The sequence below is a fragment of the Ornithorhynchus anatinus genome, chromosome 2 (assembly GCF_004115215.2).
Source record: "Ornithorhynchus anatinus isolate Pmale09 chromosome 2, mOrnAna1.pri.v4, whole genome shotgun sequence".
NCBI lineage: Eukaryota > Metazoa > Chordata > Mammalia > Monotremata > Ornithorhynchidae > Ornithorhynchus > Ornithorhynchus anatinus.
The window spans coordinates 98838240-98864469 of record NC_041729.1 but is presented as its reverse complement, the minus strand read 5'-3'; the positions used below and the strand labels follow the sequence as shown (position 1 = coordinate 98864469).

At 50.4% G+C, this 26230-nt stretch overlaps 1 protein-coding gene across 3 annotated transcripts in view; it reads left to right on the top strand.

Moving 5' to 3' along the window:
• The first annotated feature begins 525 nt into the window (after positions 1–525).
• Positions 526–26230, top strand: part of NCOA7 (nuclear receptor coactivator 7) — a 125001-nt gene continuing 99296 nt past the window's right edge. Inside the window, exons 1-2 of one of the 3 annotated variants that reach the window (XM_029054140.2) lie at positions 526–623; positions 20711–20819. In XM_029054140.2, the coding sequence (XP_028909973.1) occupies positions 20773–20819 (47 nt within the window). In that variant the 5' untranslated portion in view covers positions 526–623; positions 20711–20772. Of the gene's footprint in view, positions 624–739; positions 884–20710; positions 20820–26230 lie in introns of those variants that run through there. The other 2 variants (XM_029054139.2, XM_029054141.2) reach the window with 2 other exon arrangements.

Genomic DNA, 26230 nt, shown 5'->3' with positions numbered 1-26230 from the left:
CACATACCAATGTTATTATTATTATTAAAATGGGGATTGACTGTGAGTCTCAAGTGGGACAAGCCGATGACCCTGGATCTCCCCCAGCGCTTAGAACAGCGCTCTGCACCGAGTAAGCGCTTCCCACATCCCAACTTTATTATTGGTGCCGCTCCCTCGGGCGCGCCACCAGGCCTCGCCTCAGGCCGCGCGCGTCCCCGCGGAGGGGAGGGGGGAGGACGCCGACGTGCGCGTCCCCGCGGAGGGAGGGGGGGCGGGGCCGCGCGCGCCGGTGCCCGGGGCGCGGACGTGCGCGCGCCCGCGGGGGCGCGGAGGGGGCGGGGCCGAGGCCCGCGGGGGGGGGGGATGACGTCACTCCAGCTGCTCAGGACCGGCCTCGGCCGCTGCAGCTGGTGCAGCTGGTGCAGCTGCAGGGGGAGGACAAGGGGGTGGGCGTCGCTTCGGGGGGCTCCCCCCTCCTGCCCCCCCCCCCCCCGACCTGCCATCGCCCCCCTCCGGAGGAGGAGCAGGAGGCAAGAGCCGCAGCGCTAGCTGGTGCTCCCCGGGGTCGCCCCGCCCCAGTTATCGTTATTAGGGCCCCGCTGCAGCAGCGAGGAGTCGAGCAGCTTCAGGCCGGGCACGGGGTGGGTGTCTGTGTGTGTGTGTGTGTGTGCGCGTGCCCGCGCGCCCCCGCCTCCCCCTCCCCCCAATTTCCCTCCCCGCCCCTTCCCCTCCCTTTCCTCTCCCCGGCCGGTCCTTCCTCCTCCTGCTCCTGCCGCTCCCGCTGCTCCCGGCTCCGTCCTCGCATCCGAGGCTGGGGATGCGCCCCCCTCCCCAATCGGGATGCACCTTTTCGGGCCCGGCTGGAAGACCCCCCTCTCCCCCCGCGACCCCCGCCCCATAGGTGGGTAACCGGGCCCTCGGGAGACGGGGGGGTGGGGAGGGGTAGGTGGGGGGGAGCTGGACAAGGGGGGACCCCCCCCGGCACGACTGCAGCCCCCGTCTCCAAAACCAGCCCCCAAACCAACCTCCAAGGCCCGGGGACCCCCTTTCCTAGCTTGGATCCAAGCTGGGGTGGGGTCCCCTTCCCTTCTTCCCCCATCTCCCCTTTGGGACAGGCTGGGGGCTGGACAAGGGGGGAGGAGGGACCCCCAGGACAGCTGCAGCCCCCCTCCCCAAAACCAGCCCCCAATCCAACCTCCAAGGCCCGGGGACCCCCTTTCCTAGCTTGGATCCAAGGTGGGGTGGGGTCCCCTTCCCTTCCTCCCCCATCACCTCCTTTGGAAAAGGCTCGGGCAAGCTGGGGGCCGGACCAGGGGGGAGGAGGGACCCCCCGGGACAGCCGCAGCCCCCCTCCCCCAAACCAGCTCCCAATCCAACCTCCTAGGCCCGGAGACACCCCCCCCCCCTTACTAGCTGCAGATCCAAGGTGGGGTGGGGGTCCCTTTCCCTTCCTCATTCCCTCCCCCCCATCTCCCTCCTAGGCCCCGGGGACCCCCTTTCCTAGCTCGGATCCAAGGCGGGGTGGGGGTCTCTTTGCCTTTCTCATTCCCTCCTCCCCATCCCCCCTTTAGGACAGGTTGGGGCAAGCTGAGGGCTGGGGGAGGGGGGACTCTCAGGACAGCTTCAGCCCCCCCTCCCAAAACCAACCCCCAGTCCAACCTTCTAGGGCCGGGAACCCCCTTTCCTAGCCGCGGATGTGGGGACCCCCTTTTCCTAGCTGCGGATCCAAGGTGGGGCGCGGTCCCCTTCCCTCCCTCATTCCCTCCCCCCCTTTGGGACAGCCTGGGGGTAGAGAGGGGTCTCACCCCACCAATTATGCCATTTAATCCTATCGACTGAGCGCTTGCCGCGTGCAGAGCACTGTGCTAAGCCCTTGGGAGAGGACGAGGGACCAGCAGATGCCTCCCCTGCCCACCGGGAGCTCACCCATAATAATAATGATCGTGTTGGTTGAGCGCTTACCAGGTGCCAAGCACCGTCCTAGGCGCTGATGTGACGGTTTGGGCCCTGGCCAGAGGGCTTCCCGGTTGGCTTTCCAAGGAAGTCGGGGTTATGTAAAGGAAAGAGGAGGGGGAAGAGGAAGGGAAAGAATGGGGTGGGAGGTGGAAAAGAAGATCAGGGTTTGGATCAGGCCCCGAATACGAGGGAGGGTCCCCTGCTGCTGTTTCTCCAGGTCTCCGGACCGTAAGCCCGTTGTGGTCAGGGAATGTGGCTCTCCGTTGTTGCATCGTACCCTGTCGAGCGCTCAGTACAGTGCTCCGCACGCAGAAAGCGTTCAATAAATACGATTGAGTGAATGAATGCTGCTGCAGTGATCTCCCCCATCCCAGGAGCCAGCAGAGGGTCTCGCCTTGACCCCAGGCACTAGAGCCAACCGTTGCAGGCGACCCTAGAAAATGGGACCCCCCCCCCACCCGTCCCCCTCGGGGTCGACTCCGGAACCCAGGACGGGCCGGCCGGGAGACCCACCGCCCGCATCCCACCCCGTTTGCTTGATTCGGGGCTAATTTAAAGTTCGCCGAGTTTGGGGGAGATGAAGCGTGGGTCTCAAAAACCGAGGCCAGGAGGGATTTGGAAAGGACAGCACGAATCTGTGCCCCCGAACAATGCATCCTCACCTTGTGTCTCGTTTGCTCCTTTGGGCGGAGGTTTCCGTCCTAAAATGCTCTCGGGCCCGAATTCCCTCTGTGCGGTGCGTGGATCCGGCTCCGTCGGCGGCGATGTTCCCAGCGCGACCCTCCCCGGGCCCCCCAGCCCTGTCGTCAACCCCTCCGGTTAAAACAAATGAGTCATCTCGTGCCCCGGTAATTTCTAAGCCTGCAGCCGCGCGGTTGAATTTAGCCCTCGTGCCCCGCTGCAGAACCGTGGCCACGGCCAGGCCTCGCTGAAATGCACGTCCCGGGAGAGCGTGAATCCGTCGGCGCTGGCCGAAAAACATGTTAGCTGCTTCGTCTCTTTGAGTTGTTACCCTCCCCGGTAGCAGAGGCTTTGAACCCCCTTAAGAGCGGGGGTGAAAGGGCCTGCCCCACTTAGGCTAGGCCTCGAGGATTCTGAGTAACCCTAAATGGGGCAGACGAAATAGGGGGTCCGGTTGGATTGGGGTCTGCGGGTTCCCGTGGGATGTTGGCATCACTTGGGCGTCTTCCTGGATCTCATCCCTGTGCTGGGCTGCTCAGCGAGGGCAGCCGTCGCCCGCTCTGTCCTAGTCTTTCGATCGTATTTCTGGAGCGCTGCTTAGGGGCAGAACACTGTCCTAAGCACTGGGGAGAGCACGCTATAACAGACTCATTCCCTGCCCACCTAGAGCTTACAGTTTGGCCAAATCTGGCAGTCAGTTGGATTTATTGAGCGGTTACTTTGTGCCGAGAAGCAGCGTGGCTTAGTGGAAAGAGCCCGGGCTTGGGAGTCAGAGGTCGTGGGTTCTAATTCCGCCCCCGCCGCTTATCAGCTGTGTGACTTTAGGCAAGTCACTTAAGTGCTCTGCGCCTCAGTGACCTCATCTGTAGAATGGGGATTAAGACTGCGAGCCCCACGTGGGACAACCCGATTACCCGTATCTACCTCAGCGCTTAGAAGAGTGCTTGGCACGTAGTAAGCGCTTACCAACTACCGTTATTATTATTACGACTAAGCACTGGGGAGAGTACAATAAAACACATTCCCTGCCTATGAGGTGCTTACAGTCTAGAGGGGGAGGTAGACATTAATGTAAATCAAATTAAAATTACGGAGGTGTACGTAAGTGCTGTGGGGCTGCGAGGGGGGATGAATAATGGGGTTAAGTCAAGGCAGCTGAGAAGAGTGTGGGAGAAGAGGAGAGGAAACGAAAGGAGAGCTTAATCAGGGAAGGCCTCTTGGGGAGATGTGCCTTCAGGAAGGTGGTGTTCCCTGCCAGAATCCATGGAGACTGGATAATAATAATAATGATAATAATGATGGTATTTGTTAAGCGCTTACTATGTGCAAAGCACTTCTAAGTGCTGGGGGGATACAAGGTGACCAGGTTGTCCCACGTGGGGCTCGCAGCCTTAATCCCCATTTTCCAGGTGAGGTAACTGAGGCACAGAGAAGTGAAGTGACTTGTCCAAGGTCACCCAGCTGACAAGCGTCGGAGCTGGGATTCGAACCCATGACCCCTGACTCCCAAGCCTGGGCTCTTTTCCACTGAGCCACGCTGCTTCTGTTATTGGAGCATTACTCACGGTCGTATTAGTGCAGACCCAAGCATGCCCAGAGACCCCTTCTGCCTACCAACATCCTGCTGACGCAGAAGCAGAATCAGTCAGTGGTATCTACTGAGCGCTCACTGTGTCCAGAGCACCGTACTAAGCGCTTGGAAAAGCCCAATCCTACGGAGTTGATAGACCCGACCCCCGACCGCAAGGAGCTTATCATTAATGGTTATTTATTGAGCGCTTACCCTGGGCAGAGCACTGTACTGAGCCCTTGGGAGAGTACAGTACACCGGAGTTGGTAGACACTTTCCCTGCCCGCAGCGAGCTCACCGTCTACAGGGTCAGACGGCTGTAAAAATAGATCAGAAGAGGATTTTCTCAAGAAGAGGTTCCTCCTTCCCACCACACTTCAGCACTCCACACACGGAGTTTGGATTTTCACTTTTGTTTTAAGTGACGCGGTGCGCTCGGTGTCTGCGATCTGCTTTCCCACCTGGTTCGCTGCTTCGTTTTTATGTTCCTCTTTTAACTGTTAGGTTCCAGACAGCCCATCCTCTTACCGATTTTCACCTCTTTGTAGATCGCCACAGCGTTTTGCATTAGGGAAATAAGCATGTCGCCGGGGTTACTAACCCTTCCCCGCGAAGTCGTAGTAGTCGTGGTAACCTAGAGTAGAAGCAGCGGGGCCTGATGGAGAGAGCAGGGGACTGGGAGTCAGAAGTACCGGGTTTTAATCCCGGTTCCTCCACCTGTCTGCCCCCGGATGACCTTGGGCAAGTCACACGTCACTTCTCTGCGCCTCTGTTACCTCATCTGTAAAATGGGGATGAAGACCGTGAGCCCCATGTGGGACCTGGACTGCACCCACCCTGATTATCTGATGTCCACCCCAGTGCCCAGTAAGTGCTTACTAAATGCCATTAAAAAGAAGGTTGTTTTGAGGGGAATGATGAGAGTGAGCTGGGGAGTAGAAGATGAAGAGGATGGTTGCGTAAGATGGAGAAAAATGTGGAGAGCTTTGAAGTCCATTATTAGGAGTCTCCGGGGGATGCGGAGGGAAACGGGAAGGCGTTGGAGATTTTTGAGGAGTGGAGGGTTGGGTGCAGCCGGGTGGCGGAGGGCAGGGGAGAGGCTGGAAGGAGGGAGACCATCGAGGAGGCCACCACTGTCATCTAGTTGTAGGGTGCTGGAACCGGGGTGGTGTAGCCGGTTGAAGGGGGTGGAATGAATGGGCAGAGCTATTTATTGCTATCGTTTTTGTCTGTCTGTCTCCCCCGATTAGACTGTAAGCCCGCCAATGGGCAGGGATTGTCTCTATCTGTGGCTGAATAGTGCATTCCAAGCGCTTAATACAGTGCTCTGCACATAGTAAGCGCTCAATAAATACTATTAAATGAAAAAAGCTGGGAAATGTTGTAGCGGAAAAAGCTACGGGATTTAGCGACAGGCAGAGCATGGGAGTTGAAAGAAAGCAAAGAGTCCAAGGTGACCCTTAAAGGTTGGGGGCTTCCAGAGGGGATGGAGTGTTATTGGCCTGGGATAGGAAAGTTAGCTGGAGGAGACGATTAGCCGGGAGGAGGAGAAGTTCCGGTTTAGGCACTTTAATTTTGAGGTGCCGGTAGGACGTGCGGGTGATCAATCAGTGGTATTTATCAAGCGCTTCCTGTGTGCAGAGCACTCTACTAAGTGCTGTGCAGAGCACTGTACTAAGTGCTTGGCAGAGTACAGTGCAGCAGAGATGGTGGTAGACGTATTCCCTGCCCACAAGGAGCTTAGAGTCTGGAGGGAAAGGTGTCTGAGGCGGAAGCATTTACATGAAATACACTGCTGTGGGTTTTGAAAAACTGGGGGCTTGGAACTCGTGGGGGTTTTCCCAAGGGTCAGAGGACGGATGGAGTCAGCCCCCCCCCCCCCCCCGGGATGATGTTTCGGTCAGTCAGTCACTCGTATTTATTGAGCGCTTACTGTGTGCAGAGCACTGTACTCAGCGCTTGGGAGAGTACGTTAGAACAGACAGAATGGTGATGCCGTGGTAGCCGTGTCCTGGCTGGTCGGATCGGCGGGCCTGTGGTCTAGCACGGTGTGGTTTCTCGGAAGGAAGGAGTGGGTGTTTGGAGCTCTGTATTTTAGTTCCACTTCTGCCGCTGCCCTGCCACGGAACCTGGGGAAAATCACCTAAGCTCTCTGTGTTTCTGCGTCTTTACGATGGGGAAAACGATAACTGCTTTCCGGGCCTGTCAGAGGCGTTGCCAGGCCAAAGCGGCGTACTTGGTGTGATAACGTTTTGGACAAATCAGTGCCAGGCCCTGAAGTTACACACCCTTACAGGAGGGACTCAAGCTCAAATGGCTCTCAAGAAGCATTTATTATGCTGCTTACCGAAGGAGATTCTGGGCCTACCAGGCGGTTAATATAGTTCACGTATCGAGAGGCTTATGGTGTTAAATTGGGATTTAGGTTCACAAGCGTATTCGGGAAAGCGGCTTCCAGTCCCCGGTCTGGCTTTATCAGGAGTGATACCCAACGACCTTCAGTTGCCTCTGCCGAGAGCACCCCGTGCTCATTTGGAAAATCGAAATCCCGTCTGCCTTGTGGGATCTAATTCTATTGAGGTCCAGCCCTCCCTCGGTTCTGTCCGGATTTCCGATAGAGGGGATTGTAAATGCCGATGGGGAGGATGGGCCCCCCGTCCGTATCGGAGAACCCAGACGAGCTCACCATTCTCTGAAATGCCGGGAGTCTTGAAAACCTCGGGAATTTCCTATTCCGGGCCCAGAGGGCAGGTGGTTGGGACGGGGAGGGAGGTTTTTTGGGGGGTTGTGGTTTTACTTCTCCGATAGTGTGGCCAGGAATGAACCAGCAGACGCACCAGACTCACCCGCTTCCGAGACTTCCTTAGGTACCTTTCAGCCGAGGCAAACACGCTGCCGAGAGGAAGGTACAATAAGTGCTCCTTTTGATGGGGGTAAAACAAAAAGACCGGTGAAAATATTTTTGAAATTCTGTTTTGGTACAGGTTTGGTCTGGGGCATCACTAGCTACAGATCAGATTTGTATTGACAGAGTGTGTGGTGGTTGTGGGGAACTCTTCTAGGGAAGCGGAGGTAAGCAGGGGTGAAGAGCCATTTATGTTTGCCCTGAAATATTCTGTGCGGCAGAATTGCAATTCAGGTATTCCACAAAGTAAATTATAGCGCATGTGCCGTTGAACTCTGTTTAATGTTTTATGAGAAGCAGCGTGGTCTAGTAGGTAAAGCATGGGCCCGAGAGTCAGAGGACCTGGGTTCTAATCCCACCACTGCCACTTGTCTGCCGTGTGGCCTTGGGCAAGACACTTAACTTCTCTGTGCCTTAGGAACCTCATCTATAAAATAATGGTATTTGTTAAGCACTTACTATGTGCCAGGCACTGTATTAAGTGCTGGGGTGGATACAGACAAATCACGGTGGACTTGGTTCCTGTCCCATTTGGGGCTCAGAATTCCCCATTTTACAGATGAGATAACAGAGGCATCGAGAAGTGAAGTGACTTCCCCAAGGTCACACAACAGGGAAGTGGCAGAGTCAGGATTCGAACGCATGTCCTTCTGACCCATGCTCTGTCCTCTATACCATGGGGATTAAGACTGTGAGCTTCATGTGGACAGCGACTCTGTCCAATCTGATTAGCTTGTCTCTACTCCAGTGCTTAGTATTCATTCATTCATTCAATAGTATTTATTGAGCGCTTACTATGTGCAGAGCACTGTACTAAGCGCTTGGAATGAACAAGTCGGCAACAGATACAGTCCCTGCCGTTCGACGGGCTTACAGTACAGTGCGTGGCACATAAGAAGCAGCGTGGCTCAGTGGATGGGCTTGGGAGTCGGAGGTCGTGGGTTCTAATACCGGCTCCGCCACTTGTCAGCTGTGTGACTTTGGGCAAGTTACTTAACTTCTCTGTGCCTCAGTTGCCTCATCTGTAAAATGGGGATTAAGACTGCGAGCCCCACGTAGGACAACCTGATTACCCTGTATCTACCCCAGCTCTTAAAACAGGGCTTGGCACATAGTAACGGCTTGACAAATACCATCATTATTTTTATTATAAAAAGTGCGTAACACATAGCATAAAAAAACGGAAACAGTATCCAATGGTACTCTCTTGGGGGCACATCTCCTCCAAGAGGCCTTCCCTGACTAAACCTCCCTTTCCCCACTCCCTTCTATGTCACCTTGACTTGCCCCCTTTGCTCATCACGCCCCCCAGCACTTGTGTACAGATCTGTAATGTGTATTAATGTGTCTCCCCCTCTAGACAATAAGCTCCTTGCAGGCAGGGGGTGTGTCTGTTTATTGTTGTATTATACTCGCCCAAGTGCTTCGTCCAGTGCTCTGCACCCGATAAATGCTCAATAAATACGATTGAATGAATGAATGATTCCTAGTTACCTTTCTGAGGCCTCTTATATTCAACGAACCCAAACCGAAAACCCAAATCGGCTTTCTCAGAGTGCTCTCGAGTTGTGTAATATCTTCATCTCCTGCCCAGAAGGCTCGGTGTAATCAGTCCCTCAATCAGTGGTATTTACTGAGCGCTTACTATGTGCAGAGCACTGTACTAAGTGCTTGGGAGAGTACAATACAACAGAATTAGTAGATACGCCCCCCTGCTTGTAACAAGTTTACAGTCTAGAGGGTTTACAGTCTAGAGGTTTAGAGAGCATTCATTCATAACTTCCCCCCAAATACATCTTCTGTTTCAGTTCAATGCCAAAGTAATTCTGGTTTCTTGACTCCTGCATCTTCTACATTTTCTTTCTCACAAGGTCCCTATTAAACATTTGCCTGTCTTTTTCACTTCTATCTTCCTGCTCAATATTAGAGCCAAAGACCAGTACATATTTATGCATTTTTCTCCCCCCTTCTAGACTGTAAGCCCATTGTGGGCAGGGATTGTCTCTCTTAATTGCTGAATGCTACTTTCCAAGCACTTAGTACAATGCTCTGCGCACAGTAAGCACTCAGTAAATACGAATGAATGAATATTTATGACTTCGGTCAATTTTTTACCTCCGACTTAAAGAATGATTTCCGTGTGCACCTCTGCTTAATAGTTTCTAAATTCCTTTCTTCTTTCCCCTTGATCCCTCACTCCCTTCCCTCCATCCCGAACCTAGAAAAAGGTTTAACCTTTCTACGTGTTTTGGGGTCTGATTATTGTATCGGTTCCTCCAAAGGATACTTCCGTGCATATAACTGAAGCTTACGCAGTTTATTGGAAAATCAATCAGTGGTATTTACCAAGTGAGCCCTTATTGTGCTCACCTCCTCTCTCTGGCCTGGAAATGCCTCTTCCCCTTTCGTATATGACAGACCACCCTCTCCTCCTTTAAAGCCTTACATCTCCAAGAGGAGAAGAGTATCTGCCTAGTGTTTTGTACACTCCCAAGCGCTTAGCACAGTGTTCTGCAAACAGTCAGTGCTCAAATACCATTGATTGATTGTTGGAGGGGAGGGGAGCTGTCAGATATGAAGAGTGAGGGAGTTCCTGGCCAGTGGGAGGACGCGGATGAGGGTTTGGCGGTGAGAGGGAGTCAATAATAATAATTATGGTATTTGTTAAGCGCTCACTATGTGCAAAGCACTGTTCTAAGAGCTGGGGTTGATGCAAGGTAATCAAGTTGTCCCACGTGAGACTCACAGTCTTAATCCCCATTTTATAGATGAGGGAACTGAGGCCCAGGGAAGTGAAGTGACTTGCCCAACGTCACACAACTAAATGACGGCGCCAGGATTAGAACTTATGACCTCTGACTCCCAAGCCCAGGCTCTTTCCACTAAGCCACGCTGCTTCTCCAAGATGGAGGTGCAGTGAGTAGGTTAGTGCCAGAGGAGTGAGGTGGACGGGCCTGGTTTTAGTAGAAATTTGAGGTAGAAAGGAGAGTTGAGTGTGTGCCTCAAAGCAGATGAAGAGGATGTGTGACTTTGCACAAGTCACTTCCCTTCTCTGGGCCTCAGTGACCCCATCTGTAAAATGGGGATGAAGACTGAGCCCCACGTGGGACAACTGGATCACTTTGTCTCTCCCCCAGCGCTTAGAACACTGCTTGGCATGTAGTAAGCACTTAACAAATGATAACATTATTGTACATTCCAAGCGCTTAGCACAGTGCTCTGCACATAGTAAGTGCTCAATAAATGCTATTGAATGAATGAATGAATTAAGAGGGCGGTTCAAGGTGGAGACGTTGTCCCTGTTGGAGAAAGAGCCCAAAACTGAGTGGCCCGTTGGTTTGACCCAAGAATTGCAATTCTTGTCTATGGACTCTTATATTATGCTCTCCCGAGTTCATAGTACAGTGCTCTACTCACACACAGTAAGTGCTCGGCCTAGTGATAGAGCACGGGCTGAGAGTCAGAAGGACTGCTAACACAAAGCTTGGAAGACCGGCAGCTCACGTTCAGGGTCTACGTTTTCCATTCTGTCCATCTCGTGGCTCAGTGGAAAGAACCCGGGCTTGGGAGTCAGAGATCATGGGTTTGAATCCCGGATCTGCCACTTGTCAGCTGCTTGACTGTGGGTGAGTCACTTCACTTCTCTGTGCCTCAATTACCTCATCTGTCAAATGGGGATTAACTGTGATCCTCACGGGAAGCAACCTGATTACCCTGTATCTACCCCAGCACTTAGAACAGTGCTCTGCACATAGTAAGTGCTTAACAAATACCCACATTATTATTATTGCCCTACTAAGAGCTCACCTCCTCCAAGAGGCCTTCCCAGACTGAGCTTCCCCTTTTCCCTCTGCTCCCTCTGCTCCCTCTCTGCCGTCCCCTTCACCTCCCCTCAGCTAGGCCCTCTTTGCCCCCCCTTTCCCTCTACTCCTCCCCCTCTCCCTTCCCCTCCCCTCAGCACTGTGCTCATCTGCTCATTTGTATATATTTTTATTACCCTATTTATTTTTGTTAATGAGGTGTACATCCCCTTGATTCTATTTATTGCTATTGTTTTTGTCTGTCTCCCCCAATTAGACTGTGAGCCCATCACTGGGCAGAGATTGTCTCTGTCTGTTGCCGAATTGTACATTCCAAGCGCTTAGTACAGTGCTCTGCACATAATAAGCGCTCAATAAATGCTATTCAGTGAATGAATGAATAGTGGGCTTCCAGTCAATCAGCCATTCAGTCGTATTTATTGAGGGCTTACTCTGTGCAGAGCACTGTACGAAGCGCTTGGAAGAGTTCATTTCAACAGAATTAGCAGATGTGTTCCCTGCCCATCATGAACCTAGAAGGGGAGACAGACATTAATACAAATAAATGAGCAGTTTGTAATATATAATGGAAGGTATGTACATGACCAGTGGCAGAGTTCCCTCCTCGTCACAAGGAGAGAAGAGAGGCGTCGTTCCAGGGTGGGGTGCTTGTGAACACACACTTGAGTGTGTTTCCCAGACCCGGCATTTTTCCCTGGCCGGGAAAAACCTCTTGAGTGAGAGAGAGAGAGACGTCCTTAACCTCTACTTTAAACAAATGAAAAGGCCATGAATTCCATGTTCTTCCCCTGCCTGATTGAAAGACCACAAGGGTAGGAGGTGGAGTCCTGGGTTCTGATCCCGGCTCTGCCATCTGTCTACTGTATGACTTTGAGCAAGTCACTTAACTTTTCTGTGCCACAGTTTCCTGCCCTGTAAAATGGGGAAAGATACGCCCGTTGTCCTTCCCTCTTCGTCTCTGAGTCCCTGTGGGACGGGGAAAGTATCCAATCTGATTATCCATGTGGGACTTGGGCTGTATCCAGCCCGATTAACTTGTTTCTTCCCCAGCGCTTAGTACAGTGCCTGACACATACTAAGCACTTAATAATACCATACCATCTCCATTTTCCATTCTATCTACCCCGGTGCTTAGTTCAGTGCATGGCACCTAATAAGCACATAAAAAATGCCATTATTATTATTTCCCTCTCTTCCTCCAATTTTGGAAGGGTCTTCCCATCGTCTTCAGCAAACTACTTCTTCCCTTCTTCAAAACTCTCCTAAAAACCACCTTCTCCAGGAGGCCTTCCATCCTTCAGCTTCCTGAAAATGCCCGCCCATCAGCCACTTCAGCATTTGTGAATCAATCATTGGTATTTAGTGAGCATTTACCGTGTGCAGAGCCCTCTTCTAAGTGCTTGGGAGAATTCATTGTCACAGAGTGGGTGGACATGTTCCCTACCCACAATGAGTTTGCAAGTTTAAAGGAATGTATCTGTTGCTTAAAGGAATGTATTTATTGCTTAATTAATAATTCACTCATGTCTTTTATTTACATCTATTTGCTCTCTCCCTCAACTACAGCATGGCTTAGTGGATAGAGCACGGCCTTAGGAGTCAGAAGGATCTGGGTTCTAACCCCGCCTCCCCTGCTTGCTTGCTGTGTGACCTTGGGCAAGTCATTTAACTTCTCCGTGCTTGTTACTTCATCTGTGAAATGGGAATTAAGACTGTGAGCCCCATGTGCGGCGTGGACTGTGTCCCAACCAGATTAGCTCGTATCTACCCTAGCGCTTAGTACAGAGTCTGGTACATAGTAAATGCTTAAGTGCCATTATAAAAAAACTGAAACTTGTCCCTTTATTAACATTAGCTCTGGAGTAGAGAGACACAGTTCATGTCCTACATGGGGTTCACCATCTAAGAAGGAGGGAAAACAGATGTGGAATCTCCATTTTACAGAGGAGGTAACCTAGATATCGAGAAATTAAGTTACTGGTTTTGATGGCAGGGGTCATGACCCTTTTACTTATGAATATTCTTTCCCCAAGGATCTAGGACAGAGCCTTGCAGGACATTTGCCGATCAATCCATCCATGGTATTTATTGAGTACTTACTCTGTGCTCTGCTTACTATGTACTAAGCGCTTGAGAGTGTATAGTACAACAGTGAGCAGAGAAATTCCCTGCCCACAATGAGTTTACAGTCTAGAATGGAGCCTCACATATGGTGACTTGTTTTTTTATGGTATTCATTAAGTGCCAGGTACTGTTCTAAGCACTGACATACAAGGTAATCAGGTTGGACGTGGGACTCACGGTCTTAATCCCCATTTGGCAGGTGAGGTAACCGAGACCCAGAAAAAATGAAGTGGCTTGCCCCAAATCACACAGCAGGCAAGTAGTGGAGCCGGGATTAGAACCCACTCATATTCAGAACTTTTCTAAATCCTTTTCAGTTCCCCTGGGTCAACCCAATGTGAGGACCACGCCTTTGTTTTCTGCTTTTTCCATGCCTCTCTCTCAGCAGCAGCAGTTCTGATTTAGACCTGCGTTGGCCGGCTCGGAGCCTTGCTAGGAGACTCTTGCTTTTATGTTTGGCTTCTTCCCAAAAGGTTGCAGGCACCCGGAATTAAGATTTGGCATCTTCCCTTTATCTTGCTTCCCTTTCCTTCATCAGTATTTTTCAGTCCCCCGTGCTCCCAGCTTCTCGTTTCAACGTGGCCTAGTGGAAAGAACCCGGGCCTGGGAGTCAGAGGACCTGGGTTCTAATTCTGGTTCTGCCACCTGCTTGCCGTGTGACTTTGGGCAAGTCACTTCATTTCTAATTTCCTCATTTTCCTCATCTATAAAATAGGGATTCGATATCTGCTCTCCCTCCTACTTAGATGGGGAATCCCCTGTCGGACATATCAGTCGGTTGTATTTATTAAGTGCTTACTCTGTGCAGAGCACTGTACTAAGAACTTGGAGGGTACAATATAACAATAAACAGGTGCATTCCCTGCCCACTACGAGCTTACAGTCTAGAGGGGGAGACAGGCATTAATATAAATAAGTAACGAGATGTACGTAAGTGCTGTGGGGCTGAGGGAGGGGCAAAGAAAAGGTGCAGATTGGGTGATACAGAAGGGAGTGGGAGAAGTGTTCTTGTCTGTCTGTCTCCCCCGATTAGATTGTAAGCCCATCAAACGGCAGGGACTGTCTCTATCTGTTGCCGACTTGTTCATTCCAAGCGCTTAGTACAGTGCTCTGCACATAGTAAGCGCTCAATAAATACTACTATTGAAGAGGAAGTGTTGGCCTAGTCAGGGAAGGCCTCTTAAAGGAGATGGGCTTTCAGTGAGACTTTGAAGGTGGGGAAAGTGATCATCTGTCGAATATGAAGAGAGAGGGTGTTCTAGGGCAGAGGCAGGATGTAGGCGAGAGGTCTGTGGCGAGAGTGATGATACTGCCGTACAGTGAGAAAGTTGGCATTAGAGGAGCCAAGTGCATGGGCTGGGTTGTAGTAGGAGAGCGGCGAGGTGAGGTAGGAGAGAGCAAAGTGATGGACTGCTTTAAAGACGTCGGTAAGGAGTTTCTGTTTGTTTCGGAGGCGGATGGGTAACCATTGGTATTTCTTGAGGGGTGGGGAAACATGGCCTGAACTTTTTTTGTGGAAAATCGATCCGGGTAGCCGGCTGAAGTATGGACTAGACTGGGAAGAGACGGGGCAGGAACTGTGTCTCTAACTACCCCAGCAGTAAGTACAGTGATGATGACGGTATTTGTTAAGCCCTTACTAGGTGCCAGGGACTGAATTAAGCACTGGGGTGGATATAAGCAGATTGAGTTGGACACAGCCCCTGTCCCATGTGGGGCTCATGGTCTCAATCCCCATTTTATACAGTGCTTGGTTCGTACTAAGCATTTGACTTAAGCAGTTATTATTATTATCATCATTTTTATTGTCATCTATTTTGCTTTCTCTTTCATTTCTTTCTTCTATGGTATTTAGGCACTTACCATATGCCAGGCACCACTCAAAGCTCTTGGGTAGATACAGGGTAATCAGGCTGGACACAGTCCCTATCCCATATGGGGCTCACAGGCTTAGTCTTCATTTTACAGATGAGGTAACTGAGGTCCAGAGAAGTGAAGTGACTTGCCCAAGGTCACACACATCAGAAAAATGGTTGAGCCAGTATTAGAATCCAGGTCCTTCTGACTCCCAGGTCCGTGCTCTATCCACTATACCACACTGCTTCTCATTATTTCTTGGGACTCTAAGTCTCAGTCTTAGGGCTGGTGCCCTAAGAATAAATAAACAGAGGGTTAGAAACTTCAGATTACTGTACTAAACGCTTGGGCGAGTATAATACGGCCGTGTCAACTGGCAGGGGCTTTCCAGGAAAAGATGGCTTCTTTGGGAAGCATTGTGGTCTAGTGGGCAGAGCCTGGGGCTGGGCACAGAGCATGGCGCTCCACCCAGCAAGATGGGACGCAAACCATCACCACACCCGCAAGAGCACCCGGGCTGTTCGCTGGGAGCCGGGAGACCAGAGTTCCCGTTCCAGCTTTACAGCTGCCAGGCTCTGTGGCTTTGGTCAAGTCATTTTACCTCTCTGAGCTTCAGCTTCCTCATCTGTAAAATGGTGTAATTATCCCTGCCTCTCCCCACTACGCAGAAAACCTAAGGAACCAAAGAGATAATTGGTACGGCAGCACTCTGAGAAAAGAAAAGCTCTCTAGAAATTAAATGTCTCACTGTTGTCATTGTCCTTTGGATACAAGCCCAGGCAACAAGCCGCATTAGCCCCCTCTTGGCTCGTGTGTTGTTTTTTTCCTTTGACCTCTGTGTTTTTCGTGACGGGAATTTGAAGAAAATGGAAATAATCTCTTAACCCTAAGCCACCCTGACCCTGAGCGTCAGTCTCAACAATGGCTTAGAAAAGGATGAGAACACAGAAGTGTCTGCTGCTCTTGAAATGGTCAGGCATTCTGTTGCGTGCCATCCCATCACCTGCATTCTGGCATTCTCCCTGCCAGCCATTTTATAGTGGAAACTGCAGGGCGAGAGAGTGTGGATGGCTCAGTGCAAACCATCACCACTACTGTAAAACAAATCAATTACCCTGCTGGCGAGCAGATCTACCTTGCCCCTTTTTAGCCTTTTTTTTCCTATGGTACTTGTTAAGCGTTTACTTAGTCCACTCAAGGTGCCAAGCCCTGGGCTAGATCAATCTAGTATTTACTGAGCACTTACCATGTGCGGAACAGGAGAAGGACTCAGGAGAATATAGTGCAGCAGATTTGGTAGATACATTTCCTGCCTACAATGAGCTTACAGTCTAGGGGAGAGACTGTATAAATGAAATTTTATTTTATTCAATACAATTGAATATAAATAAATCACAGATATGTATAGAAGAGCTGTGGGGGTGAGGGTGGGATGAATGCCAAATGTCCAAAGGGCACAGATCCAAATGAATAGATGACCCGGAACGGAGAGGGAGTCAGAGAAAAGAGGCCTTAATCGTAGAAGATAATAATAATGATGGCATTTGTTAAGCTCTTACTACGTGCCAAGCCCTGTTCTAAGTGCTGGGGGAGATTCAAGGTAATCAGGTTGTCCCACGTCTCACATTCTTAACCCCCTTTTTACAGATGAGGTAACTGTGGCATAGAGAAGTGAAGTGACTTGCCCAAAGTCACACAGCTGACAAGTACCGGAGCCGGGATTAGAACCCACGACCTCTGACTCCGAAGCCCGGGCCACACTGCTTCTCTGGTAGATGCAAAGCAACGGTGAGGGCACAGTTGCTGACCCACGTGGGGCTCTCCGTCTAAGGGGGAGGAAGGAGGATTGAATCCCCATTTTACATTGGGATAACTGGGGCCCGAGGTCACCGAGCAGGCAAGTGGCGGAGCCGCGATGAGAACCCAGGTCCTCTGACTCCCAGGCCTGTGTTTTTCGACTAGGCCATGCAGTGCTGGCCCCAAACGGAAAGGATCAGAAAGATATGGACCATCGTGTATGAGAGATCTAATAATAATTGCAGTATATGTTATGCACATACTGTGTTCCAGGCACTGTGGTAGATACAAGCAAATCAGGTTGGACACAGTCCAGTGTCCCACATGAGACTTACAATTGCCGTCCCCTTTTGACAGATGAGGTAACTGAGGCACAGAGAAATGAAGGCACTTGCCTAAGGTCACACAGTAGACTTGTGGCAGATCTGGAATTAGAACCCAGGTCCTTCTGACTCTCGGGCCCGTACTTTTTCCACTAGGCCAAGCTGCTCTTTTAAGGGCTCTCATGCTCCCGGCCACAGTCCCCGTACTTTTTCCACTAGGCCAAGCTGCTCTTTTAAGGGCTCTCATGCTCCCGGCCACAGTCTCTCCATCAACAACACAGCCTCGAAGCCGAGGACCGCTCCGGTGTCATTAACGGTCTTCGGAATCCCTCAGATGAACGATCTCGGCGACTGCTTTAAAATCCCTCTCCTACTTTCCCCTTTCATTTTCTTATTCTCCCCCTGCTCTTTCTCCCTTCACTTTCGTGTTCAGGTGAGAATTCTTCCAGTGGTCTGGGCCTTAGAGGGATTTTTCCTTGAGGGCTCCGCAGTAAAGCAGGACGGGACGGTCTAGGTACAGGGTCGAGAGTGTCACAGTGTCTCTGGGATACTTGTGCACGATTCACAAAAGATGTCGCTACAGCATTAGAAAGTTTCAAAATGGCCACGTAGTCCTCGAATCACCCTGTGGATTCTCCTGTTAGCTCCCAGTAGCGTCCCACCGAAACACGATGGGCCTGAAACCAAATTCCTTGCCCAAACCGTGACCTTTCTGCTTCAGTGTAAACAGTCCGGATTTCTTAGATGAGTTTTTGACGACACGCTCCTGGTTTTACAGGAATGGCTGTTTTCTTTACACATCCACAAAGGGAGGAGGGAGAATATGAATTCATTCAGTGGTATTTATTGAGCGCTTGCAGTGTGCACTGTACCAAGTGCTTGGTAGAGTACTACATAAGCAGCGTGGCTCGGTGGAATGAGCCCGGGCTTGGGAATCAGAGGTCATGAGTTCGAATCCCAGCTCTGCCACTTGTCAGCTCTGTGACTGTGGGCAAGTCACTTCACTTCTCTGGGCCTCAGTTCCCTCATCTGTAAAATGGGGATTGACTGTGAGCCCCACGTGGGACAACCTGATTCTCCTGTGTCTACCCCAAGTGCACATGGTAAGCACTTAACAAATACCCACATTACTATTACATAACAAACGGACCCATTCCACATGTGAAGCTACTTGCTCAAGGTCCTACAGCTGACAAGTGGAGGAGAGGGATTCGAATCTAGGTCCTCCCGACTCCCAGGCCGGTGCTCTCTCCACTCCCATCACACTGCTTCCCTTGCATCCAGCGGGAGGAGCCCAGCTTGGCTCCTTGAGTTCAACGTTCCCTCCCTCTGTCTTGTGGCTGCTGATGATCCTGGAGAAAGACCAGGGAGAGGAGGGGAGAGAGCGCGCTCCGGAATCCAGGGGAAAGCCCAGCTCCGTTCTGGCTTCCTGGGAGCTCTCGGGAACGGGCTCAGCTTGAGTCTCGGCTGGACCATCGCCCGGGGCTGAAACTAGTCTGGCCTCGTGGATAGAGCGCAAGCCTAGGAGCCAAAGGATCTGGGTTCTAATCCCGGCTCTGCCGCTTGTCTCCTGCTTGACCCTGAGCGAGTTCTCTGTGCCTCAGTGTCCTCATTTGGAAAACGGGGATTAAACTCTACTCCCTCATACTTAGGGAGTGAGACCATGCGGGACAGGACCGTCTCAACTGATTAACTCGCATTATCCCGACGTTTAAAAAAGTGCTTGACACTTTATTTTTAAAAAGCAACCATCTTGCCTAGGTTGTTCTGGGGTCCGAAGGCCTTATCCCTAGGGGCGATCCGGGAGTGGAGTTGTAATCCGCACTTTCCAATATGGAACAGACAGCCACAAGATATCACCACCTCTTTGTGTAGCAGATTCATCTTTCCAAAGGGCTTTCACACCACTTTTCTCATTTTAACTTCCTCTTTAAGCACAGCTCTGAATGTTAGGCTGTCTTCTTGCTCCGTGCCCTTTCCCGTTTCCCTAAATTCCCCTACGGCAATTGTAGACGTTTACGATTGGTTTCAGGAAATAATAATAATAGTATTTACTGTGTGCTTACTCTGTGACAGGCAGGGTGCTGACCCCCGGTTGGACACCGTCCCACGTGGAGTTCATAGTGTAAGTGGGAGAGAGAAGAAGGATTGAGTCCCCATTTTAGAGAAGCAGCATGGAGTAGTGGGTAGAGCACAGGCCTGGGAGTCAGAAGGCCATGGGTTCTAATCCCGGCTCCGCCACTTGTCTGCTAGGTGGCCTTGGTGAAATCAGTTAACTTCTCTGGGCCTCAGTTACCTCATCTGTAAAGTGGGAATTGAGATTGTGAGCCCCATGTTTGACAGGGACTGTGTTCAACCTGATTACCTTGTATCTACCCCTGTGCTTAGAACGGTGCCAGGCACATCGTAAGCGCTTAACAAATACCATTATTATTGTTTCACAGATGAGGAAACTGAGGCACAGAACAGTTAAGTGACTTGCCCGAGGCTGCTGCTTCTCAAATGAAAAGCAATGAGACCTAGTGGAAAGAGCCTAGAACTGGGAGTCAAGGCTACTGAGTTCTAGTCCCAGATTTTCCACTTGCCTGCAGTGTGGTCTTGGGCAAATCACTTAACCTCTTTGTGCCTCAGTTTGCTCATCTGTAAGATGGGAGCTCAATATCTCTTCTCTTGCCCACATCAACCACAACCTTCCTGTGGTATAGGGATTGTGTCCAGCCTGATTATCTTATATCTACGCTAACGATGAGTATGGTGTTTGCCACATAGTAAGTGCTAAATAAATCCCACTGCTATTATTATGGGAATAATATACCCATTCCCCCATTGGAGACAGACTGTGTCCAATCTGATTATCTTGTGTCTACCTCAGCATTTAGCACAGGACTTTGGCATGTTGTAAATGCTCTGGGAAGCAGCATGGCCCAGTGGAAAGAGCCTGGGCTTGGGAGTCAGAGGTCATGGGTTCTAATCTGAGGTCTGCCATTTGTCAGCTGTGTGACTTTGGGCAAGTCACTTCACTTCTCTGTGCCTCAGTTACTTCATCTGTAATATGGGGGTGAAGACTGTGAGCCCCACGTGGGACAACCTGATCACTTTGTACCACCCCCAGCGCTTAGAACAGTGCTCTGCACATAGTAAGTGCTTAACAAATACCAACATTATTAAATAATGGATGGGCGGGAAGCGATTTAAAACTTTTCTTTAAAAATCATCTACTTTTGCCTCCGTCTTGCCTCTCTTTCTGTCTTTGAAAAGATATATTTATATTTATATATATTTATATATATATAAAGAGCGAGGGCTGCCCTCTGAATTTGTGTCGGTCCTTCCAAATGAAAGCCCATTTCCCAAGTGCTGCTTGAAAGCCCATCCCAAAAGGTCGTACCGGGGAACGGTACTCGAAGGGATTTTTTTTCCACTGTCAGAAATAAAACAACAGTTCTCAGATGAATCAGCCCTCCTGGGCTTTCCCGTTCCCTGCTTTAGCGCCGGCTCCTTGGATATTGTTTCCACTTGGAGTCCTTTCTGGATGCAGCTGGATCTCGGGGCCGCCGTCTCTGGTTAAAGTTTATCTACGTCCGGGCTGTGCACATCCACACCCGGTTGCTCTTTGCTCTGGGGCGACCGTGGGTTCCCGCAGTAACCGTGGTTTGTGTGTTTGTATATGTGTGTGTGGTGTTTCTCCCTCCAGGGGGACGCAGTGCTGACCCTTGAGCTGTGGCCTCCAGGAATCCCCTCACTGCGCTTCCGACCATGGACGCTAAAGAGAAGAAAGAGCGCCGGCCCGGCTATTTTGCTCGGTAAGCAGACGCTCTGCTTGCGGGTTGGTTCCCCGGCTCTGGAAAGATTTGCCCCTCCAGTCGGAGGACTTCCTTGGGGCGTGGACTGACCCAACCTAATTGCAAACGGGAAGTAGCTTCCCCTCCCCGCCAGGCACCGGTGGGGAGAGTCAGAAGAGTTGCCTCCGGAATTTCCCTGGCGTGAGCTTACGGGAAACCGGGATCTCGGATTCTTCCCGTCCCGCTGGGGCCCTTATAAAAATGATCCCTGGAGTTTGGAGCCGTCCCTGGGAACGGGGTGTCAGTTGCCTGCGCGGAGTGGGAGTCTCGTGTCCCTGCCCCCCAGTGACTTTGCAGTAGAATTAGGGAAGCAGTAGGGCACGGTAGGCATATCTGTCTCCCGCTGGAGACTCTCAGCTTGTTGTGGGCAGGGAAAGTGTCCACCAGCTCTGCTCTCCCAAACACTTAGCACAGTACCCTGCACACAGTAAGCATTCAATAGATACGATGGATTGAAAGAGTCCTCAACGCAGTCGTCTCGAGGGGAGAGGACCAAACGATCTGGATAATCTCGACCTAACAATAACTGTGGTATTTGTTAAGCTCTTACTATGTGCCAAGCATTGTAGTAAGCACTGGGCAAATTAATCTGGACACAGTCCCTGTTATTACTATTATGGTATCTGTTAAGTGCATATTATGTGCCAAGCACTGTTGTATGCATTGGGGTAATACAGGATAATCAGGTTGTTCCCACGTGGGGCTCACAGTTTTAATCCCCATTTTACAGATGAGGTAACAGGTACAGAGAAATTAAGTGGCTTGCCCAAGGTCACACAGCAGATGAGTGGCGGAGCCTGAATTAGAATCCACGTCGTCTGACTCCCAAACCTGTGCTCTTGCCACTAAGCCACACTGCTTCTCTATTCCACATGGGACTCACAGTCTTAATCCCCATTTGACAGATGAGGCAACTAAGGCTCAGAGAAGTGAAGTGACTTTCCCAGAGTCACACAACAGACAAGTGGTGGAGCCGGGATTAGGACGCAGGTCCTTCTGACTCCCAGGCCCGGGCCCCATCCTCTAAGCCATGCTGCTTCTCGACCTCAAAAGGAGATGTCTTTGGAGGCCAGCGTTATCCAGTGCGGCTGTCTGGAAGGGGCACATCAACCGCATCGCAGCTCAACGGTTCAATCCGACGGGTACGGGCAGATTCCAGTCACCATCTAGTGGGTCAGGCGTCTCGGTGATGGATGGAATGTGGGGGTTTTCCCCCGGAAAGAGGCCGTTCTCTGAGACGGCTGGAGCAAAAACCGTATCCCTAAGGGCGATCCGGGCGGGGAGTGGTGACCTAAACCTTCCAATCTGGGGCAAACAGCCGTGAGATATCAGCTTCTCTTTGTTTTAGAACATTCATTTTTCCAAAGCGCTTTTGTTTTATGGTATCTGGTAAGCGCTTACTAGGTGACGGTCACTGTACCAGTTGCTGGGGTAGGTTTGAGTTAATCAGGTTGGACGCAGTCCATGTCCCTCATGGGGCTCACAGTCTTAATCCCCATTTCACAGGTGAGGGAACTGAGGCACAGAGAAGTGAAGTCCTGACCCAAGGTCACACAGCAGGCAAGTGGCGGAGCAGGGATTGGAACCCAGGTCCTTCTGACTCCCAGGCCTGTGTTCTCTCCTCTAGGCCATGCTGCTTTCACACCGCTTTTCTCATTTTGTCCCCACAACATTCCTGGGGACAGAAATCTTCGGCTGTTTTCTCCCCCCTACTTAGACTGTGAGCCCGTTAGGGGACAGGGACTGTGTCCAATCTGATTACCTTGCATCTACCCCAGCACTTAGAACAGTGCTTGGCACATAAGTGCTTACCACATACTGTTGAAAAAAAAAAATTAGGGAGGCATAGGTCCTGTCTGGCACATAGTAGGCATTTAACAAACGCCGTTCATGGTCCAGAGAGACTAAATAACTTGACCGAGATCAAGTTATTTGACCTGGAAAACGGGGATTTTCCAGAATAGCCAAGCCAAGAGATCAAGGACATCGTGGGACAAGGACAGAGTTGAGATCAGAAACCTCGGTTCTAATTCTGGCTCTTCTACTTGCCTGCTCTGAGACCTTGGGCAACTGTTATTACTATGGTATTTGTTAAGCATTTACTCTGTGCCAAGCACTGTTCTAAGCACTGGGGTAGGTACAGGAGTCAGAGTTCATGGGTTCGAATCCCGACTCCGCCGCTTGCCAGCTGTGTGACTTTGGGCAAGTCACTTAACTTCTCTGTGCCTCAGTTACCTCATCTGTAAAATAGGGATTAAAACTGTGAGCCCCACATGGGACAAGCTGATCACCTTGTTTCCCCCAGCGCTTAGAACAGTGCTTTGCACATAGTAAGCGTTTAACAAATACCATTTTACAAGGTAGTCAGGTTGTCCCATGAGGGGCTCACAGTCTTAGTCCCCATTTCACAGATGTGGGAGCTGAGGCACAGAGAAGTGAAGTGACTTGCCCAAGATCACACAGCTCTCTGTGCCTCATTTTCCTTATCTGTAAAATGGGGATTCAGTACATGCATCTTCACCCTCTCACTTAGACGGTGAGCCCTGTGGGAGACCCAGACAGCGTCCGACCTGATCATACCATATCTACCCCAACGCTTAGCACGGTGCTTGGCAAAGAGTAAGCGTTGAACGGATACCGCAGTTCTCAGCGATTGTTAATCTAAATCCTTTAACTCCAAGACCCCTGTTTGATGTCTTCTACCAGTGTGAGAGACTCTCACAAAGCCCTCCTGGGTCAGGGAGGTTTTTACATTTCAGTAGCTTGGCGACCTCTGCTCTCATGTTGAAATACTGAATTGTTGGCATAGCGGGCATAGCTAAGGCTTTCACTGTTTAAGTACAGTAAAATCCCTTTTCCTCTCCTCTGGCTGAGTCTCCCAATCTCTTCTGGGGCAGGAATCTCGATCGCGGATTACAATCCAGCACAGTTTCCACCCTGAGTATGTAGAAAGAAAGAAAAGATGGTAGCGGGGAGCCTTTCTTCTCAGCATCTGTGTTTTTGTTCTGAGATCAGTAAGCTTAATGGACGGATTATTTGTATTAACTTCCCTCTTCCCCCTCTAGACCGTAAGCTTGTTGTGGGCAGGGAATGTGTCTGTCGGCTCTGTCGCATTGTACCCTCCTATGCGCTTAGTAGAGTCCTCTGCACACCGTAAGCGCTCAATAAATACCATCTATTTTGGAGAAACTAAGAGGTAGGAGGGAGTAATAGAGTCTGAAGATATATCTGTAAGTGCTAAGGGAGGGAGCTTAACATTGTTCTAAGTGCTGGGGTAGATACAGGGGAATGAGGTTGTCCCACATGAGGCTCACAGTCTTCATCCCCATTTTACAGATGAGGGAACTGAGGCACAGAGAAGTGAAGTGACTTGGCCACAGTCACACAGCTGACAAGGGGCAGAGTCGTAAAATGGAAGTGCTGACGTGGTGGATGGGGGCAGTTACAGGTTGGGGAGAGGAGAGATTAATCAGGGAAGGCCTAATGGAGGAGGTGTGATTTTTCAGAAAGGATTTGAAGATAGGAAGAGTGTGGGGCTTCCAGGCAGAAAGGAAGGCGTGAACGTGTGGTCTGCGGCAGGAGTGGGAGAAGAACAAAGACGTGTGGTGCAGCTGGGATTATTCATTCATTCATTCAATAGTATTTATTGAGCACTTACTATGTGCAGAGCACCGTACTAAGCTCTTGGAATGTACAAATCGGATTAGGACTCAAGGCTTCCTGACTCCCGTGCTTGTGCTCTATCCACTAAAGGAGCGTGGCTCAGTGGAAAGAGCCCGGGCTTGGGAGTCAGAGGTCGTGGGTTCTGATCCCGGCTCTGTCACTTATCAGCTGTGTGACTTTGAGAAAGTCACTTCCTTCTCTGTGCCTCAGTGACCTCATCTGGAAAATGGGGATTAAGACCGTGAGCCCCATGTGGGACAACCTAATTACCTTGTGTCTACCCAGCGCTTAGAACAGTGCTTGGCACATCGTAAGTGCTTAACAAATACCAAAATTATTATTATTAGGCCATGCTGCTTCTCGATTAGATATGGTCCCAGTTCCTTGAGGAGCACACAGTCTAAGAGGATAAGTGGGGAGAAGGGACTGGAGACAGATATATCTGGAATGGCGAGACCTAACCTCTCTACCTCCTGTCTCTCCCCACTCCAGTCCATACTTCAATCTGCTGCTCGGATCATTTTACTAAAAAACTGTTCCTTCCTTGTCCCCCAACTCCTCAAGAATGTCCAGCCACCTCTGCAAGAAACAGAAATTCCTTGCCATATACTTTAAAGCACTCAATCGGCTCTCCCGCTCCTTCCTCACCTCACTGATCTCCTACATCAGCCCAGCCTGCACACTTTGCTCCTCTGGTGCCAGCTGGATCGCTGTGCCCCGATCTTGTCTGTCTCACCACCGATCCCATTCCCATTGTGAATATATCTATAAACTATCTATTTTGATGCTATTGATGTCTACCTACTTGTTTTGTTTCATTGTCTGTCTCCTCCTCCTACTGTGAGCCCGTGTTGGGTAGGGATTGTCTCTCTCTGTTGCCAAATTGTACTTTCCAAGCGCTTAGTACGGTGCTCTGCACACAGTAAATACGATTGAATGAATCAATGTCCTCCCCCTAGCCTGGAGCTCCCGCCCCGTCCATACATGTCAAACCACCACCATCTCCACCTTCAAAGCATTATTAAGGTCACATTTCCTCCAGGAGGCCTTCCCCAATTAAACCCGCTTTCACCCGGCTCATTTTCCCTTCTGCGTCATCTAAGGCACTTGGAACTTTGACCTTTGGGCATTTGCTATGTTCCCCACCACACTTATGTCCATATCTTTAAATTATACTTTATAAATTATTTACTTATAGTAATGCCTGTCTCTCCCTCTAGACTGTAAGCTTGAGGGCTCGGCTTATAATATGCACTCAAATACTATTAATTCATTCAATCCTATTTATTGAGCGCTTACTGTGTGCAGAGCACTGTACTAAGCCCTTGAGAATGATGATAAAATAGTAAAATACTACATGGAGTTTGAAGAGAGGAAGACCCATGAAAGGAGTTTGAACTGGAATGAGAGGAGGGAGATGGGGCGCTAGCTGGATGTTGCACAGGGATCCAAGGAAATGTTTTTTGTTTGTTTGATGGGGAGACATGGACGTGTTTGAAGGCAGAGGGAAAGAAGCTATCGGAGAATGAGCGATTGAGGATGGTATTCAGGGAAGGAAGAAAAGTGGAGACAAGTGTTTTTTTTGGAAAACTTGAAAGGATGGGGTCGGAGGTGCGGGTAAAGGAGGTAGATTTTGAAAGTGAGCCGGTAATCTCTCCTTAAGAAACGGTCAAGAAGGATGAGATTACTGTGGGGAGGCGAGGGAGGAA